Source organism: Macrotis lagotis, chromosome 5, assembly GCF_037893015.1.
Source record: "Macrotis lagotis isolate mMagLag1 chromosome 5, bilby.v1.9.chrom.fasta, whole genome shotgun sequence".
In the NCBI taxonomy this organism is placed as follows: domain Eukaryota; kingdom Metazoa; phylum Chordata; class Mammalia; order Peramelemorphia; family Peramelidae; genus Macrotis; species Macrotis lagotis.
This window is the reverse complement of record NC_133662.1, coordinates 213,856,341-213,876,775: the sequence shown is the minus strand read 5'-3', so window position 1 is coordinate 213,876,775 and position 20,435 is coordinate 213,856,341. Positions and strand designations below refer to the sequence as shown.

Here is a 20,435-nt window from a genome sequence, read left to right as displayed (position 1 = left end):
GAGGAATACAAGAGGAGATCTAGGTAATATAAACTTAAAAAAATAGTAAAAATCTATTTTAAAATAGTTGATTGCTTTGGAGAAAACAGTTTCATTTTAATGGGTAAGGCCTGAGGCTAGTTTACGAGTTACTTAAAAATTGAGTGAGGAAATGTAGCTAACCAAGATAGACAGTTTTTTTCCCCCTAGGAGTTTTTAATGTGGGGGGAAAAAAATTAAAGGTTTGGTTGGGGTTTTTTTTTAAGGATAGGGAAGACCTGGGCATGTTTATAAATGCTGCTGGAAGAAAGACTCAGTACAATTAGCAATTAAATTAGAGCACAAGTGTAGCAGAGTTCTTAGCAATGAGGTATTTGTGCCCCATTGTTCAATCTTGTTTGTCCAATCTTACATTTATTAAGGACCTACTATGTGACAGGGACTACTTCAAAAGAGGTAAAAGACAGAACCTCAAAGAGCTTCCAATCTAATGGGGCAAATAACCATGAATAAAATTGGGGGAGGTAATCTCAGAAGGGCATTAAGTTTAAGGGACATTCGCTGATTTTTGAAGGAAGCCTGGAGGTAGGGATGAGAGGAAGGGGAGACTCAGAGGTACAGCATAAGCCTCTCCCATTTTGGAGATGAAGTATCGTGGGAGCAAAGAGGCCTAGATCAAAGAGGCCCTTAGGGGTGAGTCCAGGTGTGGAATGGTTATGAAATCTGAGTCAAATAGAGGATTTTTCTGTTAGATGCTGTAGATTAAAAGGGAGCCACTGGAGTTTATTGAAGAAAATGGCTGTTTTGAGATTTACAAAGTATTTTTGTATATTAAATCCACGCAGGAATATGGATATTGACAGGCATGTTAAGTAAACAGAGAGGGTTGAAATTGGCTTCGTTCAGGAGTTTTGGGCCTGAGTTCCATGAACTGGATTTTGGGGAAAATGTGTGTGTATATATAAAACAATATAAATGATAAACCTCAACGATTTAATTTATTTTTATTTGTTCTATAGATGCACATTTTAACTGTTCTGTATTAAATATATTTGTATGTGTGTTTTATGTTTGTATCTATGCTATATAATTAAATAAAAATACGGAATATAAACAGCCCCGCTAAACACAAGATCCCGGTTTTGTTCTAGCCCTTTCCGAGAAGTGACTTCCCCTGGTCGGTGGCAAAGCCCGGTGTGAACGCGCCCCCTCAGACTCCTTCCATCCTCCTCCCCACGACTCCAGGCCAGGTTTTATTCTGCGGAAGGATTCCGCCTCCCCAAGGTGGGGGAAGGGCAGGCCGGGGTCAAAGGGCGGGGCCCCGGGGACCGGAGGCTTCTCGAGTCTGGGAGGCGGCGTCCCTCTCCTGGAGGCCCCGCTTGGCGGCGTCTGCGCATGCTCCAGACTCCTGCCCCGGCGGGGGGCGGTGAGCGAAGGGGCGGGGTTCTTCGCGTAGAACGCGAGTTGATGACTTGTGTCCCGCCCGCCTCGCCGTCCTGCGGCGGCGGCGCGCTGCCCGGATCACATGACTGCGATCGCGTTACGAGCCCAGCGGGGGGCGGTCACGTGACGCGACGTCCGGCGTGCGGCCTGCACCCCGTCCGCTGACCGGCCCGAGATGGAGGCGGCCCTGGAGCAGCACCTGGAGGACACGTGAGCGGCGCGGGCCCGCGGGGGGCTCCCTGGAGGCCTGCCCCGGGAGGGAGGGGAGGCGGCGCCGCGGGGCGCTGTGGCGGGCCGCCCCGGGGGGCCGGGCAAGCCCTCCCCGGTGACCGCGGCCTCCGCTCTGTTTTAGGATGAAGAACCCGTCCATCGTGGGCGTCCTGTGCACGGACTCGCAGGGACTGAACCTGGGCTGTAAGTAGCGCCGTCGGCAGGCCCGGCCTCTCGCACTCCGGGGGGCGGGAGCCAAGGCAGTGGCACCCCCTTTTCCGGGGGCGGCGCGGCTGCAGCTAAAAAAGCAAAAAACGGTGCAGTTTAAAGGAAGGTAATCCTTGGGGGAAGGGCCCTCGGGACACAAGCCGCAGGTGGGGATGGCAAGGCCGCACTGGCCGCGGGTGTTCCTTAAGAAGCGACTACGTAGGGGCGCAGCAGATAGAGCACCGGCCTTGGAGTCAGGAGGACCCGAGTTCAAAGCCGCCCTCAGACACTTAATAATCACCTAGCTGTGTGGCTTTGGGCAAGCCACTTCACCCCATTTGCTTTGCAAACAAAAAAAGACTTGATAGTATCCTTTTCATGATGATCAGCGTTCTTCCGTTTTATAAGGATGCTTATTTCTAAATTATTTTCATTACTGGAACTACAAGGATCTAATCTACTTGAACTTAAAAAAAATCTGTGGTTTCATTGTGTGGCTACTCATTTCACTATAGAAAACATTGACCTTCAATGTAGCATAGAGGATTTTTGTGAATAGTCACTGGAAGAAGGAATCATCTAAGGGAGAGACACCTCCATACATTAATTGCATGATCACCGGCAAGCTTCTGAACTTCACTGAATTTCAGATTATTCAGCTGTAAAAATGGGGTATGTAATAAGATCTGCAAGGCTTGCCTCATAAAGCTGATTTGATCCTGAATGAGATATCTATAAAATACTGTCAGTTATTATCATAGGAGGCTGAGGAATTGGTACATCCTGCTCTAGACAGTGGGCAGACATAAGATTTTTGAGGGGTGTCATGGTCAGACCCAAATAATAAATAAGTAAATTTGGTAGCTGAGAGAATGGAGAGCCTGGGAGTCAAGAGACTGATTAGGAGACTATTATAACACAGAAATTTAGGCAAGAAATGATAAAGCTCCAAACTAAGGTTATAACCATTTCGGGTGAAGAGGAAATGGAATCAATGAGAGTTGGGAAGTGGTTGAAGAGGAGTGAGGGAGAAGGAAAGGGACAAGCTAAGGATGTGAGAGTATATTCCTACCCTCAGAACACAAGGAATTTTAAGGGAAGAGGTTTAAAGGTGAAGATAACAGTTCTGTTTTGAACAGGTTAAGTTTGTGATAAACTATCATCCAGCAGCAATTGGCAATGTAGAAATGGAGTTTAGGAAAAGTCAGAGCTGGAAGTACAAATTTGAAAGTCATCAGTGTAAAAATACATTGAACCTATGGGAACAGACTAAACCAGGGAGAACATGTACATCCAAGAGTGGCCCTGGAGGTGCAGCCACATTAAGGAGGTAGGAGACATCTTGAATCAGGAGAAAGCAAGACCAAGGAATCCAAAGGAAAATATCTTCAATAAGGGATGGTCAAGCTTCAGAGAAGTCAAGGGGCATTTTGACTGAGGAGAAGCCACTGTGTTAGGCAGATGGGAGATCCTTGGTAACTTTGGAGAAGGCCTGATTATATGTGGTTGAGAAATGAGTGTCTGATAAAGAAATAGAGGCCCAGGGTATAGAAAATTCTCTCAAGGAGTTTGGCACAGAAAAAGTATGGCAACAATGTGGGGAGGGCAGAGGCAAATAAATTTTTAAACGATGGGACATACAGGTTCAACTGTAAGCTTGTGGGGGGTGAGTCAGTAGATGAGAGTAGTTATCTCCCTGTCCTGTGTAATCTCCCAAATAATCCCATTACATAAATACCCACCCTAGAATTAGGGAATAAATGATTTAAGATGCTCTTTGAAGATGAGATTGAGGTTATAAGTACTTGCCTTTTTAGGAAGGGCTGTGTTGTCCTCAGAGACTGAGGTAAAAGAGGATAGGTATGATGGGTAGAAATGTGGAAGAGTGTTTGAATATGGAGTAAGGAGAAGAGGAAGGGATTGGGGCATATCAGTTAAGTAGGAGGCAAGGTCATCTGCCTCTTAAAGGCAGCAGCAATAGTGCTTAGAGGGAGACAAACCTAAGACTGCTGATGATAGAACTGCACAGACCTCAGGCAGAGTTAAAAGATGGAGATTGTGTAAGGAATTAGTAATGAAGTGAATTAAACTGAATGGAAGGGGGAGTGACAAGGAAGATTATACCCTATTTGCTGCATTTTTTTTAAGCACAGAAGGAAACACAAGCAGGACAGCTAAAGGAAAATCAAGCTGCGCTTGAGGTGGGACTTGTGGCTTATATTTCATCATCTTTGGTCCCCTTTTATTTTGTGTTTAAAAGTTCAAAAAATATTTTTTTTCATTGAAGTAAACTTATTAGGGAGACTTACCTATTATCCAAGATTGAAATAGGCATCAATAAAAACCCACCTCAGGAAATAAAGTCAGTTTACTCTAACAAGAAATAAAGTGCTTAGAGTACACCTGCATTGTCAAGATGAGTTGGCCTTATTGATGATCTTAGACACAGGACTTCAGGGAACATATGTGGTTGAGTTTAGTAAAAAAAAAGTTCAATCTCCCCAAAGAAATTAGTTTGTTTTATCAGTTTCTTATTTCAGTTGATGTAACTTCCAGATTGATTAGAAATATAACTTTCATCCCCTTGAAGATGTGAAACATGAAATTTTAGGGCAAAGCTTTACAGTGACCCTTTCTTTAAGAAGTGACAATTACTTAACTTGATTGTGCAGTTAGAGTAGATGGCAGTAAATCAAAACATTCTTCATTGAATTGGAACTCCATGATTTATTTATTACTAACATCCCAAATAATAGATGCTTAGTTTGGAGCATTTGTGTGTGTGCCTTTTTTTCAGGCCGTGGAACCCTGTCAGATGAACATGCTGGGGTGATCTCTGTCCTAGCCCAACAAGCAGCCAAATTAACCTCTGACCCAACAGACATTCCTGTAGTCTGTCTGGAATCAGACAATGGGTAAGTATGTACAGTAAGTTTTAAAGACCCTCCCTTTTCCCTTATTGATGAGAAATTGTATATCAAATAAATTAGCACTCCATTTGTCATTCACATTTCAGTACTATCATTGGACTGACTGGAAAGGTTTTCCATATTATTTAGGGGAATTTACATGTCTTTAAAGCAGAAGCTCTATCTTTTTGTGTTTTATGAACATTTTTGGCAGACTGAGAAAGTATATAGATGTGAACCTCTTTTCAAAATATGGTTATTGTGCCCCCCCACATTCATAATTGAAGGAAAGGTTCAATTTAGAGGCTAGTGAAACTAAAAGTAATTTTTTTTCTCATCCAAATTCACAAAACCCCTCAACTCTGTTCACATATCCCTTGAGACATTAACATTCTCAGCTTTAGCAAATGGATGGATAGCTTTTACCTATGCCCAGTACTAGTTTTGTTAATTCATTATGTCCTCAAATTTTATTTCAACCTCAGCCTCAATTCCCACATTAGCAAATCAAGTTAATACCTTAAGAGAAATTAGACTAAAAACTGATTTGCTAGTACATTATATAAATATAGACCTAATATTTCCTTGAACTAAGAAATGAGTAGTACAGAGGCTTTATCCTAAAAGAAAATATTTTTCTCCGTGATAGTACTGACATGTACCCAAACTATTTTAAAATGTGATGTCCCAATCACATTAGCTGTGACTTTGTTCTTCTGTTTCCCAGTAATAAAGCGAATAAGAGTGTTATATGGTCATTCATTTGGAGACCAGCCTATGATGACCTGTTGAATAAACATTTTTAAATTTCCTCTGCTTTGCCTTTCAGGAATATAATGATCCAGAAACATGATGGCATCACCGTGGCAGTGCACAAAATGGCATCTTGATCTCTCAGATCTAGTTCCCAAATAATTGTAGAACTCAAACAAATCTTTTCATCTCATTTCTCTTTTCTTGCTCCACTTTTAAGTGCCAGTACTTAGGCTAGCCATTAAATGTAATACTTGCTTCTTTCCTATTTATTATTTTTAAAGTTGTCTTTGGTAAGCACTTAGTGAGAAAGAGTAATAATGTTTTAAGGGACTTGTCAATTCAAATTGTTCTTTGGGTATGCTCAATAAATATAGCTGGAGAAAAGCAATGAGCTTTTCCTAAATTGTATAAAATGTTTGTATCATATAGCCTATACAGCACAGAATCAATATTTTCTATTTTTCAAAAGGCCTGCGATCCCAACTTCATACTTTTCCCAATTTTCCTAAAGTCCTTGTCTTTTCCAGAAGAATGATGTCAGTGGTAGGAATATGATGGTTAATTAACCTTAATTTCACTAGCAAAGGACACTTAGCATATTTTTGTTGAAATATTAATTTTCTGAAAGGAATATGACCTAAGTTTATATGATACTTATTTCAATACCATGTATGAGCAGGCAAGCAAATATTTGATCTCATACAAGTGTTAATTTAAATTTAATCCTTGTTGCTCTACACTGAGAGCAACTGTCAATGGTATTAGGGGGGAAAAGTGTAATTTGACAGTAGGAGAAAATAATTCTCTAATATATTTTCCATGCAGTAAATATTGAATGCCAGTTTGCAACCTTTTAAGGAAGTTCTTCCGTGTATCAAGCTAAAATTTGCCACCCTTCATTTTCCAATCCACCTGTGATAAGGTTGTGCTCTGAAGACGATTTTTGAATATCACTCATATGAAGTCAGTTTCAAGTCCTACAAACATATGTGGATCAGAACATTGAGTCTTCATCTTGTGTGCCTTCTGGAAGCATTCAGTTTTTTTCGGTCTCTCCCCTAAACTGTGATACCCTGAAGCAAACACCACTGCCCCATTCATGGGACATTCTAATCAGTATAAGACAACATTATTGCTCATGTAGCCTCAGACTACTCATGACAGGAATGCCACACCTGTTTTCTAGCCCTATCCTCCCCATACTCTCCCTAGGTGGTTAGATATTTCTGATTTAGGTGAAAGATTTCACATTTATTCTTAGTAAATGTCAGCATGGTGTATTCACCCCACCATTCTAGCTTCTTGAGCTATCTCTAGTTCCTGTTGTCTTCCCATGAAAAAAATTGAAGTCAGGAAACATGAACAAATGTCCCCATCTTAAATACTTAAATGCATTACCTGTGCTACAGGGTTATAAGGGATGTTTAAGATGTAAATGTGCAGTGTTCCTCAGATCACTTAAACATGTTAATAGAAGCAATTGAACTTGTTAGATTAGGAGTGGTGACACTGACATCCTGTGGCCAATTTGAATATGAATGTCCACTTGAGCCAGGTTGATTCCCAGTTGGTAAATGCCATCAGACCCACAATCTTGTACCTTCTTAGCTCTTGCCAACTGTGTGTTCCAGAATTCAGTCACTTCCATGCAACAAGATACTGAAATTACTTTATTGGGGCTGCCAAAAAAGATGCCTTTGAGGATCAGAGTATAATAAGGGAAAGGGAGGGCTTCAGGAAAAGGGGGAGATGACTACTTTTTTAAAGATGGTGGGGAGAACTGCATTTTGGGTGTGGATGTGTTGCATGAACTTCTATAGAGGATGACTAGGAGTAGGAGAAATCTGGGATTATTTTGACAAGACCACAATGTATCAAGCAGAGTAGTCAAAGAAGGCTGTTGAAGCAGGTGGAGACCACCTTACGATGGAATCTACATTCCATCTGAAAGGTAAGAAAAAGTTGGCTTTTGAGATAACTGAAGGGTGGGAAGCCAGGTATAAGAAATGTTGATTTATTCCATATAGTGGTAGATTAATTGGGAGGAGATAGATGCCGATGCAAAAACCAGCTGGATGTGGAGAGAAAAAAAAAACTGATTCTGACCTAGCATGTGTAACGGAGAGGGTGGTGGTACTCCAACAACAGAAATAGGGCAGGCAGGTTAACAAATATGAGTTCAGTTTTGGACAGGTTTGAGGAAAGCTATCCGTGGAAGTGTTAAAGTAGGGAAGTTGATGATGCTAATTGCACAGAACTAAATTCAGGAGAGTAGGAATCAACAAGCACTTAAGCCACAATGGGTATGATAAAACTAGTTGTCTGTATTGGTTATGTGGAAATGGGTCAGTTCCAGGAAAGCAGTGTCATGAAAGCCAAGAGGAAAAAAGAATAAAAAGGGCCCTGTATAATTCAGTTGGATCACATCTTAAACTTCATCACTCCATGCTTCTTTAGAAGGGCATAATCGAAGTAAATTAAGACAGGGAAATAACCTGAACACCAAAATTAATGGGGTGTTATAAATTTCAAAGGAGACGAGTCATAGCTATCAGCCAAGATTAAGAAATGCTAACTTTCTTGATCCAAGAGCTCCCAGAATCATTGGACATCAAGGGACACTGAGAAGAAATCGGTATGATTGAAGTTTAAGTGATTAAGAATGAAAGGGGGTGCATTGTGGCCTTCGTAGGATTTGTAGACTGCAGAGCAACTCTGGGACTAGGGTGGGTTGCATCTGAGCCAAGCAAAAGGCCGTTAGGGAAAAATTTTTGTTCAGATCATATGACAGACTTTGCTCCTCCCTTCAGGAAGTAAAGTCCATTGGGAACCAAATCTGGTTTTGCTCGGTCTGCTCTTTTTTCAGACTTTCATAAATGCTCACTTGTGCTACGTTTCATAGTGCTGAAGCAAGAGGCTATTGAAAGGGAATAAAAATCCAAGATGATATAAATTGCGTTTCTTCTTAAACTGCTTTACTTGAGGCTTTCTTTCCTGAGTTTCACTTCAAAAGGTAAGTCGGAAATCGAATTTTATGTTTTGACTGTTAGTGGGGATACATTTCCTCTCCCAATACCAGCCTGTCCCCTCCCTGCCCTCCATCATAGTCCTGCAATTTAAGTATTTGGTGTTGCCATAATGCCCCAAACCTGAGTCTGTCCTACCTGACTACCATCACTTATCCTGATCTGATAAACTAATCCATGCCAATGCATTGTATTAACTAGGCCCTGTTCTAACATTAACTTTGATAGAGGTTTTTGAAGGTATTTTAACATGCCTCAGATTTTTTGGAGGTTGGGAAAGGCTAACCTTATGGAGGAAATTAGACCTTATAGAGGATATTAATGAGAAGAGGGAGCCTATAATTCTTTATCATTGTAAGTACTTCCATACAGAGGTGCTAAGGAAGTAAAAAGGAATTAGTTTGGACAAACTCATAGGAAATTGGGGTGAAAAGGACTCTGCCAGAGAACTATGCTCTTCATTCAACTAAAACAGGAATGATCAGACATCCCTCCCCTCAAATAAGTGAGAAAATCAGGAATGCCCCAATTTGATGTATCAAGGATTTGTATCAAAGATTTTCAAAATGGTCAGAATTTGGTACCATTTTATAGTACAACTAGAGTGATTACTATCTCTTTCTGACCTACAAACATACTTAAGTTATGAAGGTCGGATAAGTTGGAAGAGCATAAGTCTCAGGGGCTATCACGTGGATGTCAATTTTGTTTAAAAAAAAACAGGACTAGAAAATTGTCAAAACTGTAAATCTAGCGTAGACCAAAAAGAATTCTTAGGTTGAAGTCACAGAACCTGTTAAAAGTTTAGAAATAAAGAGGATAGAATAAATTAGATAATGAGTTTTTTAAATTAGTGGAGTGCAAAGCAATCACTAAAATGAATAGAATTTTAAAACTTTTTAGAGACTTAAACTACAACTAGAAAACTTTCTTACAGGATTCTGTTACGAGTGAGAGAGAAGTGGAATCAATCATGCTGAAGGGAACAAAGTTACATCCTTATACTGAACCCCTTGATGGAGGATGGGGATGGATGATAGTATTTCATTTCTTCCTGGTAAAAATTTGTGAGAATATATTTTCTCCTTCCTGCCAGAATATCCAAACTACTATTAACTGCTTTATTGTAGCTTCCTGGCAGTTGGGACATGGGGAGAACACAGTGAGTAGAGCTGTTCCTTTACTGAGAACAACGTCTGGGAGGCTGCTGCAAGGATATTGATAGAAAAATGCCCCTACCCCAAGTATATATGCAAGTATGGGAGTCATGGGAAACCTTGGCACAGGAATGCCCGGCCTAACAAGAACGTATCACAGAAGGCGCTGTGCTCTATGAGCAAAGCAGAATTGTAGCAGCTCAAAAGAAATGGGATGAGGAAATTTAGAGACATCTCTACTCTAAACGTTCATATGGAGTATTGGTGCCTGATCCATTCTGATGAGCCGCAGTTAGACACAGTACAGTGTACCTTGACCCCAACATAGTGATGTCATTTTGGTGGCCTTCTAGAAGGAAGGACAACCAATCATGCAAGATAGCAACACTCATCTTTACAGAAAGGGGCAAAGAGAGTAGCAGAATTTTCCTGCTAAGCAAAATGGATTAAGATTCATCGTCTATACATGAGTATTTGAAACTTTTCTTTTTTTTTATTTTAGGTTGGGTTTTTTTGGCAAAGCAGTGGGGTTAAGTGACTTGCCCAAGGTCACACAGCTAGGTAATTATTAAGTGTCTGAGGCTGGATTTTAACTTGGATCCTCCTGACTCCAGAGCCAGTGCTCTATCCACTGCACCACCTAGCTGCCCCTGGAATTTGTAACTTTCTTAACTGAAAAAATAAACCAAAACCTACTAGGACATTAATCTTTCCTACCCTGAGTTTTCCCATTGTTAAAAAGTAACCAGACTTAACGAACACTTCTACAAATAATCTCCTTCCCTTTCCCTCAAGGAGTTGTGAGGGGGAAAAGCAAAGAAGGATCAAGTTAACCTATGGAATAATGAAGAGAGGCAGATTTGAATCTTGCCTACTATCCATTCCTACAATGGTAGCAAAGTCCAAAGCTGGGTCTACACACAACCATACACAAGTATAATTTTAATGCTATTCTTAACAGCAATTCTACATTGGGTGTATACTATTTGTGTGATAGTGTTGGTAGAGGGAAAATGAAGAGATGGTCCAAATAATTTTATCTAAGATAAACAAATTTCAAAAATAAAACTACTCCTCAGGTGACCCTTTCTTAGTTCAGCCCAACAATGAGCAGACCACATGTCTTGTTCATGACCCCATTTGGGGTTTTCTTGGCAAAGATACTGAAGTGGTTTGCTATTTCCTTCTCCAGTTCATTTTACAGATGTGAAAACTGAGATAAACAGGATTAAGTGATTTGCCCAGGATTACACAGCTAATAAGTGTCTGAGGCTGGATTTGAAATCAAATAATTGAGTCCTCTTGATTCCAAGTCCACCCCTTTATCCACTGCACCACCTAACTACCCACACTGTCTAGAAAGTGGCAAAGTATCCATGGTAGATACCAGAATTTTTTCTACAAGGCTAGCTATCATATGTCTTAAGGTTAGAGGGAAAGGAAATGTCCTGGTAAGTCAGCAAGTAGAAGAGGTGGTCCTTGGGTGGGGTCTTCATTCAGTGTGTACTTATTAAGCTCCTATTCTATGTGCCAGGACTGTGTCAGGACCCGGGAATAGTAAAGTAAGCCAGTTAAAATCCTATATTTAGAACATAACCTGAAATACAGGATTCACACTGTAATATACAGGGGATGTGGGTAGGGACACTATAACCTGGAAGGCACTTTGGGGAAGGTAGCACCTGAGCTGAAGCCGAGAAAGAAGAGGAGAGAGTAAAATTGGGGAACAGTCCTATTATAGGCAGAAGCATGGAAACTAGAGATGCTGTCCATGAAAAGCATCAATAAAATTCCTACAGCTACATACAGTCTGTATATGAGGCAAAATAACAATCATCCTGTATAAAAAGCCTAAAGCCAAACTGTCAAGGATTTGAAATGCCAAACAAAGAGGTGTTTATGTCATCCTAAAAGTTAGGAAGAGCTTCCTGAGCAGTAGTTTTGTGGTCCAAACTGTACTTCAGTGGGCAGCTGGAAGGAGGGAGAATTGACAGAAGGGGACAGGACAGACTTGGGGAACAGTTAGGAGACTACTGCTATATATACTAGGAAGAAGTGAATGCTTTGTACAACTTTCAGAGACTCGCAAGTTGCTTGGGAATGAATGAAAAGAGTAAATTGTCCTCAAGAAATCATGTGCCAAAAACTGATTTTCACTTGTGGAAGTTTTTTTTAATAACTTCACAGATTGCATGATTCTAACTAAAAAAAACTTGAGAAATGTTTCACCCTTTTGCCACCTTGAAAGAAAGCTTAAAATTATCCTGTTTGAAAAAAATACTTTCTACAAAAATTTCTCCAAAGGCATATTGTTTGTAGTGGTAAAATCAGTTTCATGTTGCCCAAAGTCTTTAGAGGAGGTCGCTGACTTCAACTTCTGATGATCAACACCATTAATTTCCCAAGAAGGCCTTGGTGCCATCTCTCCAGTTAAGACACAGGTGCCCATCTGAGGTGTCTCTAACTTGAGAACCAGAGGGAAGCCATATGTCAAAAACATGTATGATACGACTGAAAATGAGGTGTATCATAGCCAAGATCAAAAGAAAACTTATACTGACAAGTCACCTGAGTTTTTGAGAATGGATGGATTGTCCCCAGCAGCTGTTCCACTCAACCACCAGAGAATGCGTAATAAACTTAAACTGTGAATCACTGCTATGACTGAAATTAAATTCTCAACATCTAATCAGCTGCTAGATCCAAGCAATAGTGGCTTTTGGAAGCCTGTGGAGGATGCTCAGTTAGCCTATAAAAGGAAAAAAAACAAGCAGAACTGCCAAAAATGACTAGACTAAAACTTAGCAAGAGGCCAAGAGGCTGGCTTTCTCAAAGCTGGACTAAATACAAACTGCTGGTCACATTTTAGGAAAAGGTGGGCCCAAATGAGTCATGGCATTATCTTAATATTTCTTTTAAAAAAAGGATTGTTGTTTCAAGTAGCATCTTTAGATCACTAATAATTTCTGAAGAGCAAACTGGCCCACTCTTTTATATTACATAAATATTTCCAGTTATATTCAATGGCTTCCACCAATTATTTTTTTTCTCCAAGGTTTTGAGTTTTACAATTTTTCTCCCTCCTTCCCATCTCCCAAAAGAAGGCAATCTGCTTTGGCCACTCCCTTCCTCTTATCAGTTCTGGACCCAGCTCATCCATCTGTAGTGCCTATCTAAAACCGCCAAATAGCTCAGCTTTATATGTTAAATCTAGTAAAGAGAGTACATTATGAACTGGCCAAGAGGTGCTCTTCATGAAGTTGAGGCTCAAAGAGAAACCTATGTTAGAGATGTTTATATGAGCATCACCAGATGTTAGGTTTAACCTATGAAAGTGCGTGAGATTATTCTAAAAGAAGTAAGGCCAAAACTAGGGGGAAGGCTTTCTAGGCTATATAAATTTAAATTGGAGGTTGGAAATGAACTTGAATCCCCCTTTTTTGGCAAGGAAATGGGGTTAAGTGGCTTGCCCGAGGCCACACAGCTAGGTAATTAAGTGTCTGAGGCCAGATTTGAACCCAGGTACTCCTGACTCCAGGGCTGGTGCTCTATCCACTTTGACACCTAGCTGCCCCCTTGAATCCCCCTTTTTAAAAGGATTATGAAAAGGGAACTGAAAGATGACTCTAAGCTCTAGAACTCTATGGTTCTAGAGCTGCATTATGGGGCAAGAGTCAAGTCCTTTCCCTTAGGATAGTTATCAGAATTTTAAGTAGAAACTCAACTGACATTAAAAGGCCTCCACTGTGTAGCCTCAACTTGCCTTAATCCTTTTTTCCACTTCATTTCACTCTGTTCACTTTCACATTTTGAATTCCATTCAAATTTTACTCCTGATTTTGCTATCAATCTCTTAATTCTGTTCAAGGCTCAGCTTACTTGCCATATCCTCCATGGAGTCCTTCCTAATTCCACTATAGCTAAAATAACCGAAGTCTTCATTCTGGATTGTATTAGTTTATCTATGCACAGTTCACATCCCGACTATTGAAGAGTGTGAACTCTACAAAGACTTGTTTTTATCTGAATGTGACTGAGTATCACATACTACAGAAATGCCATGAAGGACTAAAAGAAAGACCATCAGATGTGATAATTATTAGGACCCATAGGAATTGTTTCAATAAAGTGATAGTGAGGGAAGCCATATTTCAAGAGAGATGGTGAGGAAAAAGAGGCAATCAAATTTGGTCTTTTTCCAAAAAAAAAAAAAGGAAAGGCAGTAAAGAGGGTAGAAACATTGTAGAAGGATCAAAAACAGTAATTTGAGTAGGCCTAAATATGTTTATTGGCAGATGAAAAATAGGGAGATAATTACTAGAGAAAATGGGTTCAAGGACACAGGTAAAGTAATGCAAACCATTCTTTTGGAGCAGTTTTTAGATTCCTCACACTCCTTTGTACCTACTCCTGTTTATCAATGTCCTTCCCTAAAATGTGGCATCTTTAATTTGAATCTTTGGTCACAGGTAGAGGAACTCTTCTTCCTCAGAGTTGGGCGAGAATAGAATTAAACCATAATGTTTAGGAAGCTTTTGTCAGGCATCCCCTATTTCACTGAAATATAAAATCTTAAATTGAAAGCTATTTCAGAGGTCACCTAATCCAGTATGTACCTGAACAAGTACCTAGAAGAGACCAAGTCATCCACTAAAAGTGTGAAGAAACAAGCAGTTTAGAAAAGGTTTGCAGAAAGTCACATTAGGGAGAAATTTAAATAAAATACTCTCCTCAAAGAGATATATCTCCAGTTTCTTCAACCCATCCTTTTAGGATACAGTTGAGTCTCTACCATCCTGGTGAAGCACAGCCCTCCCCCAATGATGCTTCAAAGATGACCAAAAGCAAGTTAATAATCACAGCACATTCTTTTAGAACCTATGGATGTAAATCATTCAGGCCAAATGACCTTACTTCAGTGAGGATTTCATTTTCCTGCTAAAGGTTTTTGCTTTATCTTTACTTCACTGAAGATCATTCTCTGGTGAAAGAAACAAATAGGTCACTACAAAACAGGATCACGGGCAAGCTTTTCCTTACTAATCAAAGCTTGGAAATGTCTGAGCTAAACTGTATGAACATTCTCTGAAAGATAGGCTGAGGGTAGTTGCTAGGGGCTCCAAGAAAAAGATCTCCCCAGTATTATTTTCTGCCCCTCAACCTGCATGACTAGGAAATGTTATCAGGAATCTTCTGGTTCAGTAACCAAGTACAGAAGGTGCTGGTAGGTGTCCAAGTTTGTTGGCAATGATCCTAATGTGTCCAGAATGGAAATGAATACTCACTTCTTTTGCTATTTGATGGGTAGAATTCTTGTCAGGTCCTAAAACCTTTTCAGAAATACATAATTGCCTTTGGCTTTAGTAAACAAGACTCCTTAGTCTTAAGTGTCCATTGGAGATAGACTAGCCAGTGAGACAGATTATCAGAGTGGTCAGGGAGACCATTACTTCAATTCCAAGTGTTCTCCAAAAAGTGTTCCAGGAGGATACCCAAGATAGTGAAGACTGATGTTTGTCCTTCGGTCTTAAAGACCATGACATAGGAGAAGTAATGCCCTGACATACACATGAACTGGATTTGAGTGAGGGGGCATGCTAAGTTACCAGCCTTACTTTCTCCTTTGGAGCCCTCTGGTTCAGTGGTCCAATATGGATCAGGACAACTTCAGATGGCCATGGACACAGTAACCATTTGATGGGAGAGGAAGCACACAAGATGCCACAGACTGCTCCTAAAACTTGGGGGAGTGTCAATAAGGCTAAGTGTAAATCGGCAGTTTCTCAATGTGGACCTCAATGAGGTGAATAGCACAGTACTGAAATTTGTGTCAAGGACCTAGCTTGTGTAGCTAGAGGAGAAGAGGCCTAACCTTTAGCATCTAAGGAAATCAATCTTTTTTTTGTTGTTTTTTTGCAAGGCAATGGGGTTAAGTGGCTTGCCCAAGGCCACACAGCTAGGTCATTATTAAGTGTCTGAGACTGGATTTGAACTCAGGTACTCCTGACTCCAGGGTCGGTGCTCTATCCACTGCGCCACCTAGCTACCCCTTTTCTGTTGTTTTTACTAGGTAATATAGTTAAGTGACTTGCCCAAGGCCACACAGCTAGGTAATTATTAAGTGTCTGAGGCTAGATTTGAACTCAGGTCCTCCTCAAAGACACTGGGGAGGGGGGAAGCGATAGATGAGGATTACAAGGTTAGCAGGGTCACCTATCGAGTAGCTAAGGAACCATGCTGTCATAGATTAAGAGCGATGAATTTCCTTGTCAACAGTCATTTTTCTACTCCACTCCTTTGTGGAGATGTCTAATCCGTAATAAATTTTGGCTTACCCCCAAGGTGCAGTAAAAAGGGGAAAGGAAAAGAATCCTACCCAACTTTGAAAAAAAAAAGCTTGTGTGCAATGAGACAAGCCTTCACATGGATGCCCTCATGTTAGCCTCCAGTCAGTATAGAAAACATGAATGTAAATGTATAACATGGTGGGTTAATAATATATATTCCCTTCCCCACTCATTCTCGTAGCTCAATGATTATCTTAGAATTCAAAGATAAAGCCCAAAGGAAGTCTGAGCACTGTGTTAAAATAGCTGATACAATGCTAGAGGGTCCATCAGTTGCTGCTGGAAAGGAAGCCCAGGTAACAATTTGGGCTATGGATCAACACCATCTTTGGGCTAAATACCATTCTTCCTTAAAAGATGACTGGAAAAGGATTCTTATCTTAAGGCTAAGCAAGATGAAAATATAATGAATGCTTAGGTAAATTCACAAAATTAAATCTCTCAAGAGACCCAGGACAAAACCCATCAGATAATTTACAATCAGGAGTCAGTCCTCAAAATGCCCCAGATTCAAAGCTGGAAGGGATCTCCCAGAACCTAGTGCAGTCCCCTCATTTAACACAGAAAGGCCTTTGCCCCAAGTCACACAGCTGATGGCTTCTCTGACTCTTTATCCCTGTGCAAAACCACTTCTCACCTAGAAATAACCTGAGCTGTCAGGGTCCTGGACCACTTTGAAACTGGGAAAAAACATGGGATCTGAAGCTAATCCCTGATTCAACACATAAGGAAGCTGAGGCCCAGGGAGTTCAGTTAGAAGACTGAATCCTTTCTGCACTTCAGGATAAAACATACTAGCTCCTTCAACTGTCTCTCATAGGATGGTTTTCTATTGCTCTCCTCTGGGAATTGCCCAATAACCCAGTCACTGACCAGAACTCTCTGGCCTGCTTTGATTTAGGTAAATATGATTCTAATGGGACTGACCAAAACCTTTGCAATTTTCTTCGTGGTTTTTCAAGAAGAATTTGGTGATACTTCAGAGCATATTGGCTGGATCGGATCATTACTGTCCTCGTTGCGCTTTCTTACAGGTATTAGTAGGTAGCAGCCATGACAGGTTGAAGGAAGACACTGAGAAAGTGCCTTTAACCTAGGAAACCTTTGCCAAAATTCACACTGACCTATCAATATCCAAGTCTTACATCAACATCCCATTGAGTGTCCAATTTCAATGCAGACCTGTCTTCCAGAACTACAGATGATGTCCCTGGATGACATGTTATCTTTCCCAAACCCTGCAAATTGAATAGAATTACCTGTCTGGCAGACTGAACCACTATCAGGTCAAGTTTTCAAGATCTAATTTATAACCACATATAACTATCCTCTCCTAGCCATCATTTAACCACCTCAATTCTAAGGATGTTGTACCACAGCAAACAACAGATTCAAACTGCACTGATAATTTAAAATGAATTTATTACACTGAATATTCCAAGTTCACAAGAATTTAGCATAAGAATACCCCTTAGATGCAAAGAGATAGAGCAGAAACTGCTGATTTTCTATGAATAAAAAGATGACTTCAAGGACTGACCTAGGTAGGTTTTTGCTCCTAACCACTTCAATTTGCCTTTTATCTGGGACCCCAATCAGCTTCCTCAACAAACACACACACACACACACACACACACACACACACAAAACCCCTCGTTCACCCTTTGGAAACCCCTCCCTTTTGTTTCAGCTTAAATACTAGTTTTTCAATACATATTGCACAATAAATTGTTAGAACACTTATGCCAAATCCCCCCTCCTATACACTTCCTATTTAATTATTTCATCTCTCACTGCCCCTCTCTCTCTTAACACTTTCACAAAGCTGACCTACCCCTGGCCCTCAGCCATACTCCAAAAGGAACTCCAAATTTCTTTTACTTCTAATTAATCCTGGATTACAACAGAGTAACCAGGATGTTGTGACCATCCAATCCAATAACTCAGCATAGCTATTGTTCTATAGGGTATGCATGCAGTTTGAAAGTTAAGGTTTTAAATTTTCCTTCAAAACCTCTTCATCTTAGAAATCACAAAATAATAATGAGTCTGGGCACTCTTTCCTAATTTACACTACAAAGTTTAATAATCATTGTCTTTATTTCGAGAATAACTTTTTTTCAAGTTTCATTCCCTTTTTCCCAAGCTCCACTAGCTGCCATTTTCTGTGAAAAATTAGGAGAGAAGTCAACTTCCATTCTAGGTGCTCTCCTTATTTGCACTGGATACTTCATCAGCAGCTTGGCCACAAGCATCTCCTTTCTCTGCATTTCTATGGGATTTCTTCCAGGTGAGTTTAAACTTATCCAATTTGCTGACATTAGCTAATCACTTTTGTTCTAGATTGGTTCAGTTAGGGTTGTTTACTCACATGTCATCTTGTACATGTTTTTTGAATCCCTACACATATCAATAGTAGAGAACATGATTCCAAGTTTTTGCTTTTGGTTTGTTTTTGTTCTTTTTAGGCCTGGGCTCTGGTTTCTTGTACCATGCATCTGCTGTGATGGTTGCTAAATATTTCAAAAAACGACTGGCTTTTTCAACTGCTCTTGCTCGTTCGGGGATGGGACTAACATTTGTGCTGGCACCTCTCACAAAAATCCTGATAGATGAATATGACTGGCCAGGTGAGTTGTCCTGACAATGACTCTACTGACATTTTAAATTTTGTTATACATTCCTTTCTTCCTTGGTAACTTGATGGCTGGATGCTGGAGCAACCAATTTAATGGGAAATGAGTGGAAGGAGAAAAGACCCTTCATTTCCTACTCCCTAGAGATGAACTAGTGGAATAGGTAAATTGTCTGCACAGCTTTACCATCAGGCATCACACAAAGGCTTTTAGAGCTCATTACCACTCTCTTATTAACTAGCAGGGTTCAGTCACCAGGGAGAAATATTCTGTGGAACTTGGAAATAAATAGCAGTGAAAATGACCAAGTAAAAAAGATATCTTGGCAGTTTTTCCTTTAAGATTAGCAATAAAGCAGAAAATAAATTCTAAGCTTAATGACAGTAAATACATTTCGTAAATTTAATGAGGATAAAAATCAACATTTGATACACATACCACACACATATAGACCCCAGACCCCCTCATACCATCCTATCCCTAGAGGAGTGATCCCCTTTCTGGAGACAGGGGGTAGTGATTTGGAGAGGGAGGGGACAGATGTCAACAGTGCTGTTGATTAAGGATCTGTATACTTTTTCCATAACTCTTTTACTTTATTATAAGGGAAGACTCATGGGGACATTGCTGATGTGCAAAACAAGGTATCCATCAAACTGAAATACACAGAGGACCTGGGTCCACAGGCCCAGCTCCACAAGTTTTATTTGTCCTATGATGATATTCAATACTCATTCTCCAGAGAGTACAAAGCCTATACAACTGGTTCTTGATACTTCTTAAACCACTTGAGAAGTGAATGTTATAGTTCTGGTCATACATTTTGAAATTAACAAATAACTGGGCTTCATGCTTATTTATTTTCTTCTAATATAATTCAAAATGTCACAGGATGAAAACCAGTTCCCCCATCTAGCCTATGTACTAAGTTCCAAAAATTTTTTAACTAGATACACTAAATCTACATTGCCAAGGTATTCCAATATGACCCTACCTTCCCCATACTAGTAGAATACTAATAGTTGAAATATTCACCTCCAGGTTTTCCTTTTAGTCATTCTTTTTTTAAAAGATAACATTTTAAAACAAATATCTTTATAAAAAATATTGATCCCTCATTCTTAGCTCTTCCTATATTGAATGTTACAGTTATATAAAAATGACTGATAAAATCTGCAAAGCATAAGCTAATATTTCCCATATCAGCTCCCTGTCACATCTGCCCAAGATCACAAAACTAAATGCATTGTTCTCTATCTGTTCACAGTAACTCTAGAGGGGCAGGTGCCACTATGTACCACCCACTGAAGAATCTGACCAATTATCCAATTCAATTTACACTAACTCTCATGTGACTATTATTTGGTAATTGATTTGGTAATGAATAGATAATATGTAAAATGATTTTCAGTGATCTATGGATGAAATTGCAGCCCCTTCTCATTTCCTATTCTGAACTCTCTGGTAACCCCACCTAGCCCTTCACTTCACAGGCCCCTGTGGCAGCTTATACATTAGGCCCCAAAACCCCACTTGAAGATATCCCAAATGCTACAATTCTTTGCCTAAAACCTGAGTAATTCTTACTAAATGCTAACATAATTAAAATAATTTAAAATGAGGTAGAAATGATTTCTAATGCTTAAACATGACAATTTCTAAAAGCTTACAAATTAATCTCTAATTAGTAGAATGCTGGACACCCCCCACCCCCAATGCCCCAGATTTTTGAAGAGAGGCAGGCTTATTTTGAGCCCCTGTTATC

General features: G+C 40.1%; 2 protein-coding genes across 9 annotated transcripts in view; both read left to right on the top strand.

The window, feature by feature from the left end:
• The first annotated feature begins 1,525 nt into the window (after positions 1-1,525).
• On the top strand, positions 1,526-5,769 carry LAMTOR5 (late endosomal/lysosomal adaptor, MAPK and MTOR activator 5). The gene is made up of 4 exons (XM_074188385.1): positions 1,526-1,632; positions 1,775-1,836; positions 4,637-4,754; positions 5,578-5,769. The coding sequence occupies exons 1-4, from the start codon at positions 1,598-1,600 to the stop codon at positions 5,636-5,638; spliced, it is 276 nt and encodes a 91-aa protein (XP_074044486.1). The 5' UTR covers positions 1,526-1,597; the 3' UTR covers positions 5,639-5,769.
• A 251-nt stretch (positions 5,770-6,020) lies between these two features.
• The window catches only part of SLC16A4 (solute carrier family 16 member 4), a 28,009-nt gene continuing 13,594 nt past the window's right edge, over positions 6,021-20,435 (top strand). For 2 of the 8 annotated variants that reach the window (XM_074188380.1, XM_074188379.1), the window contains exons 1-5: positions 6,021-8,517; positions 9,468-9,587; positions 16,936-17,068; positions 18,181-18,324; positions 18,503-18,664. In XM_074188380.1, the coding sequence (XP_074044481.1) occupies positions 9,504-9,587; positions 16,936-17,068; positions 18,181-18,324; positions 18,503-18,664 (523 nt within the window). In that variant the 5' untranslated portion in view covers positions 6,021-8,517; positions 9,468-9,503. Of the gene's footprint in view, positions 9,693-10,189; positions 10,249-16,935; positions 17,069-18,180; positions 18,325-18,502; positions 18,665-20,435 lie in introns of all 8 variants that reach the window. The other 6 variants (XM_074188384.1, XM_074188383.1, XM_074188377.1 and 3 more) reach the window with 5 other exon arrangements.

What these genes read in the sequence shown, in the direction of transcription:
- LAMTOR5 (XM_074188385.1), top strand. Translation starts at nt 1,598, where the DNA reads ATGGAGGCGGCCCTGGAGCAGCACCTGGAGGACAC. An exon ending in GAGCAGCACCTGGAGGACAC is followed by an intron (nt 1,633 to 1,774) that starts GTGAGCGGCGCG and finishes GCTCTGTTTTAG; the next exon opens with GATGAAGAACCCGTCCATCG. An exon ending in TGTCTGGAATCAGACAATGG is followed by an intron (nt 4,755 to 5,577) that starts GTAAGTATGTAC and finishes TTTGCCTTTCAG; the next exon opens with GAATATAATGATCCAGAAAC.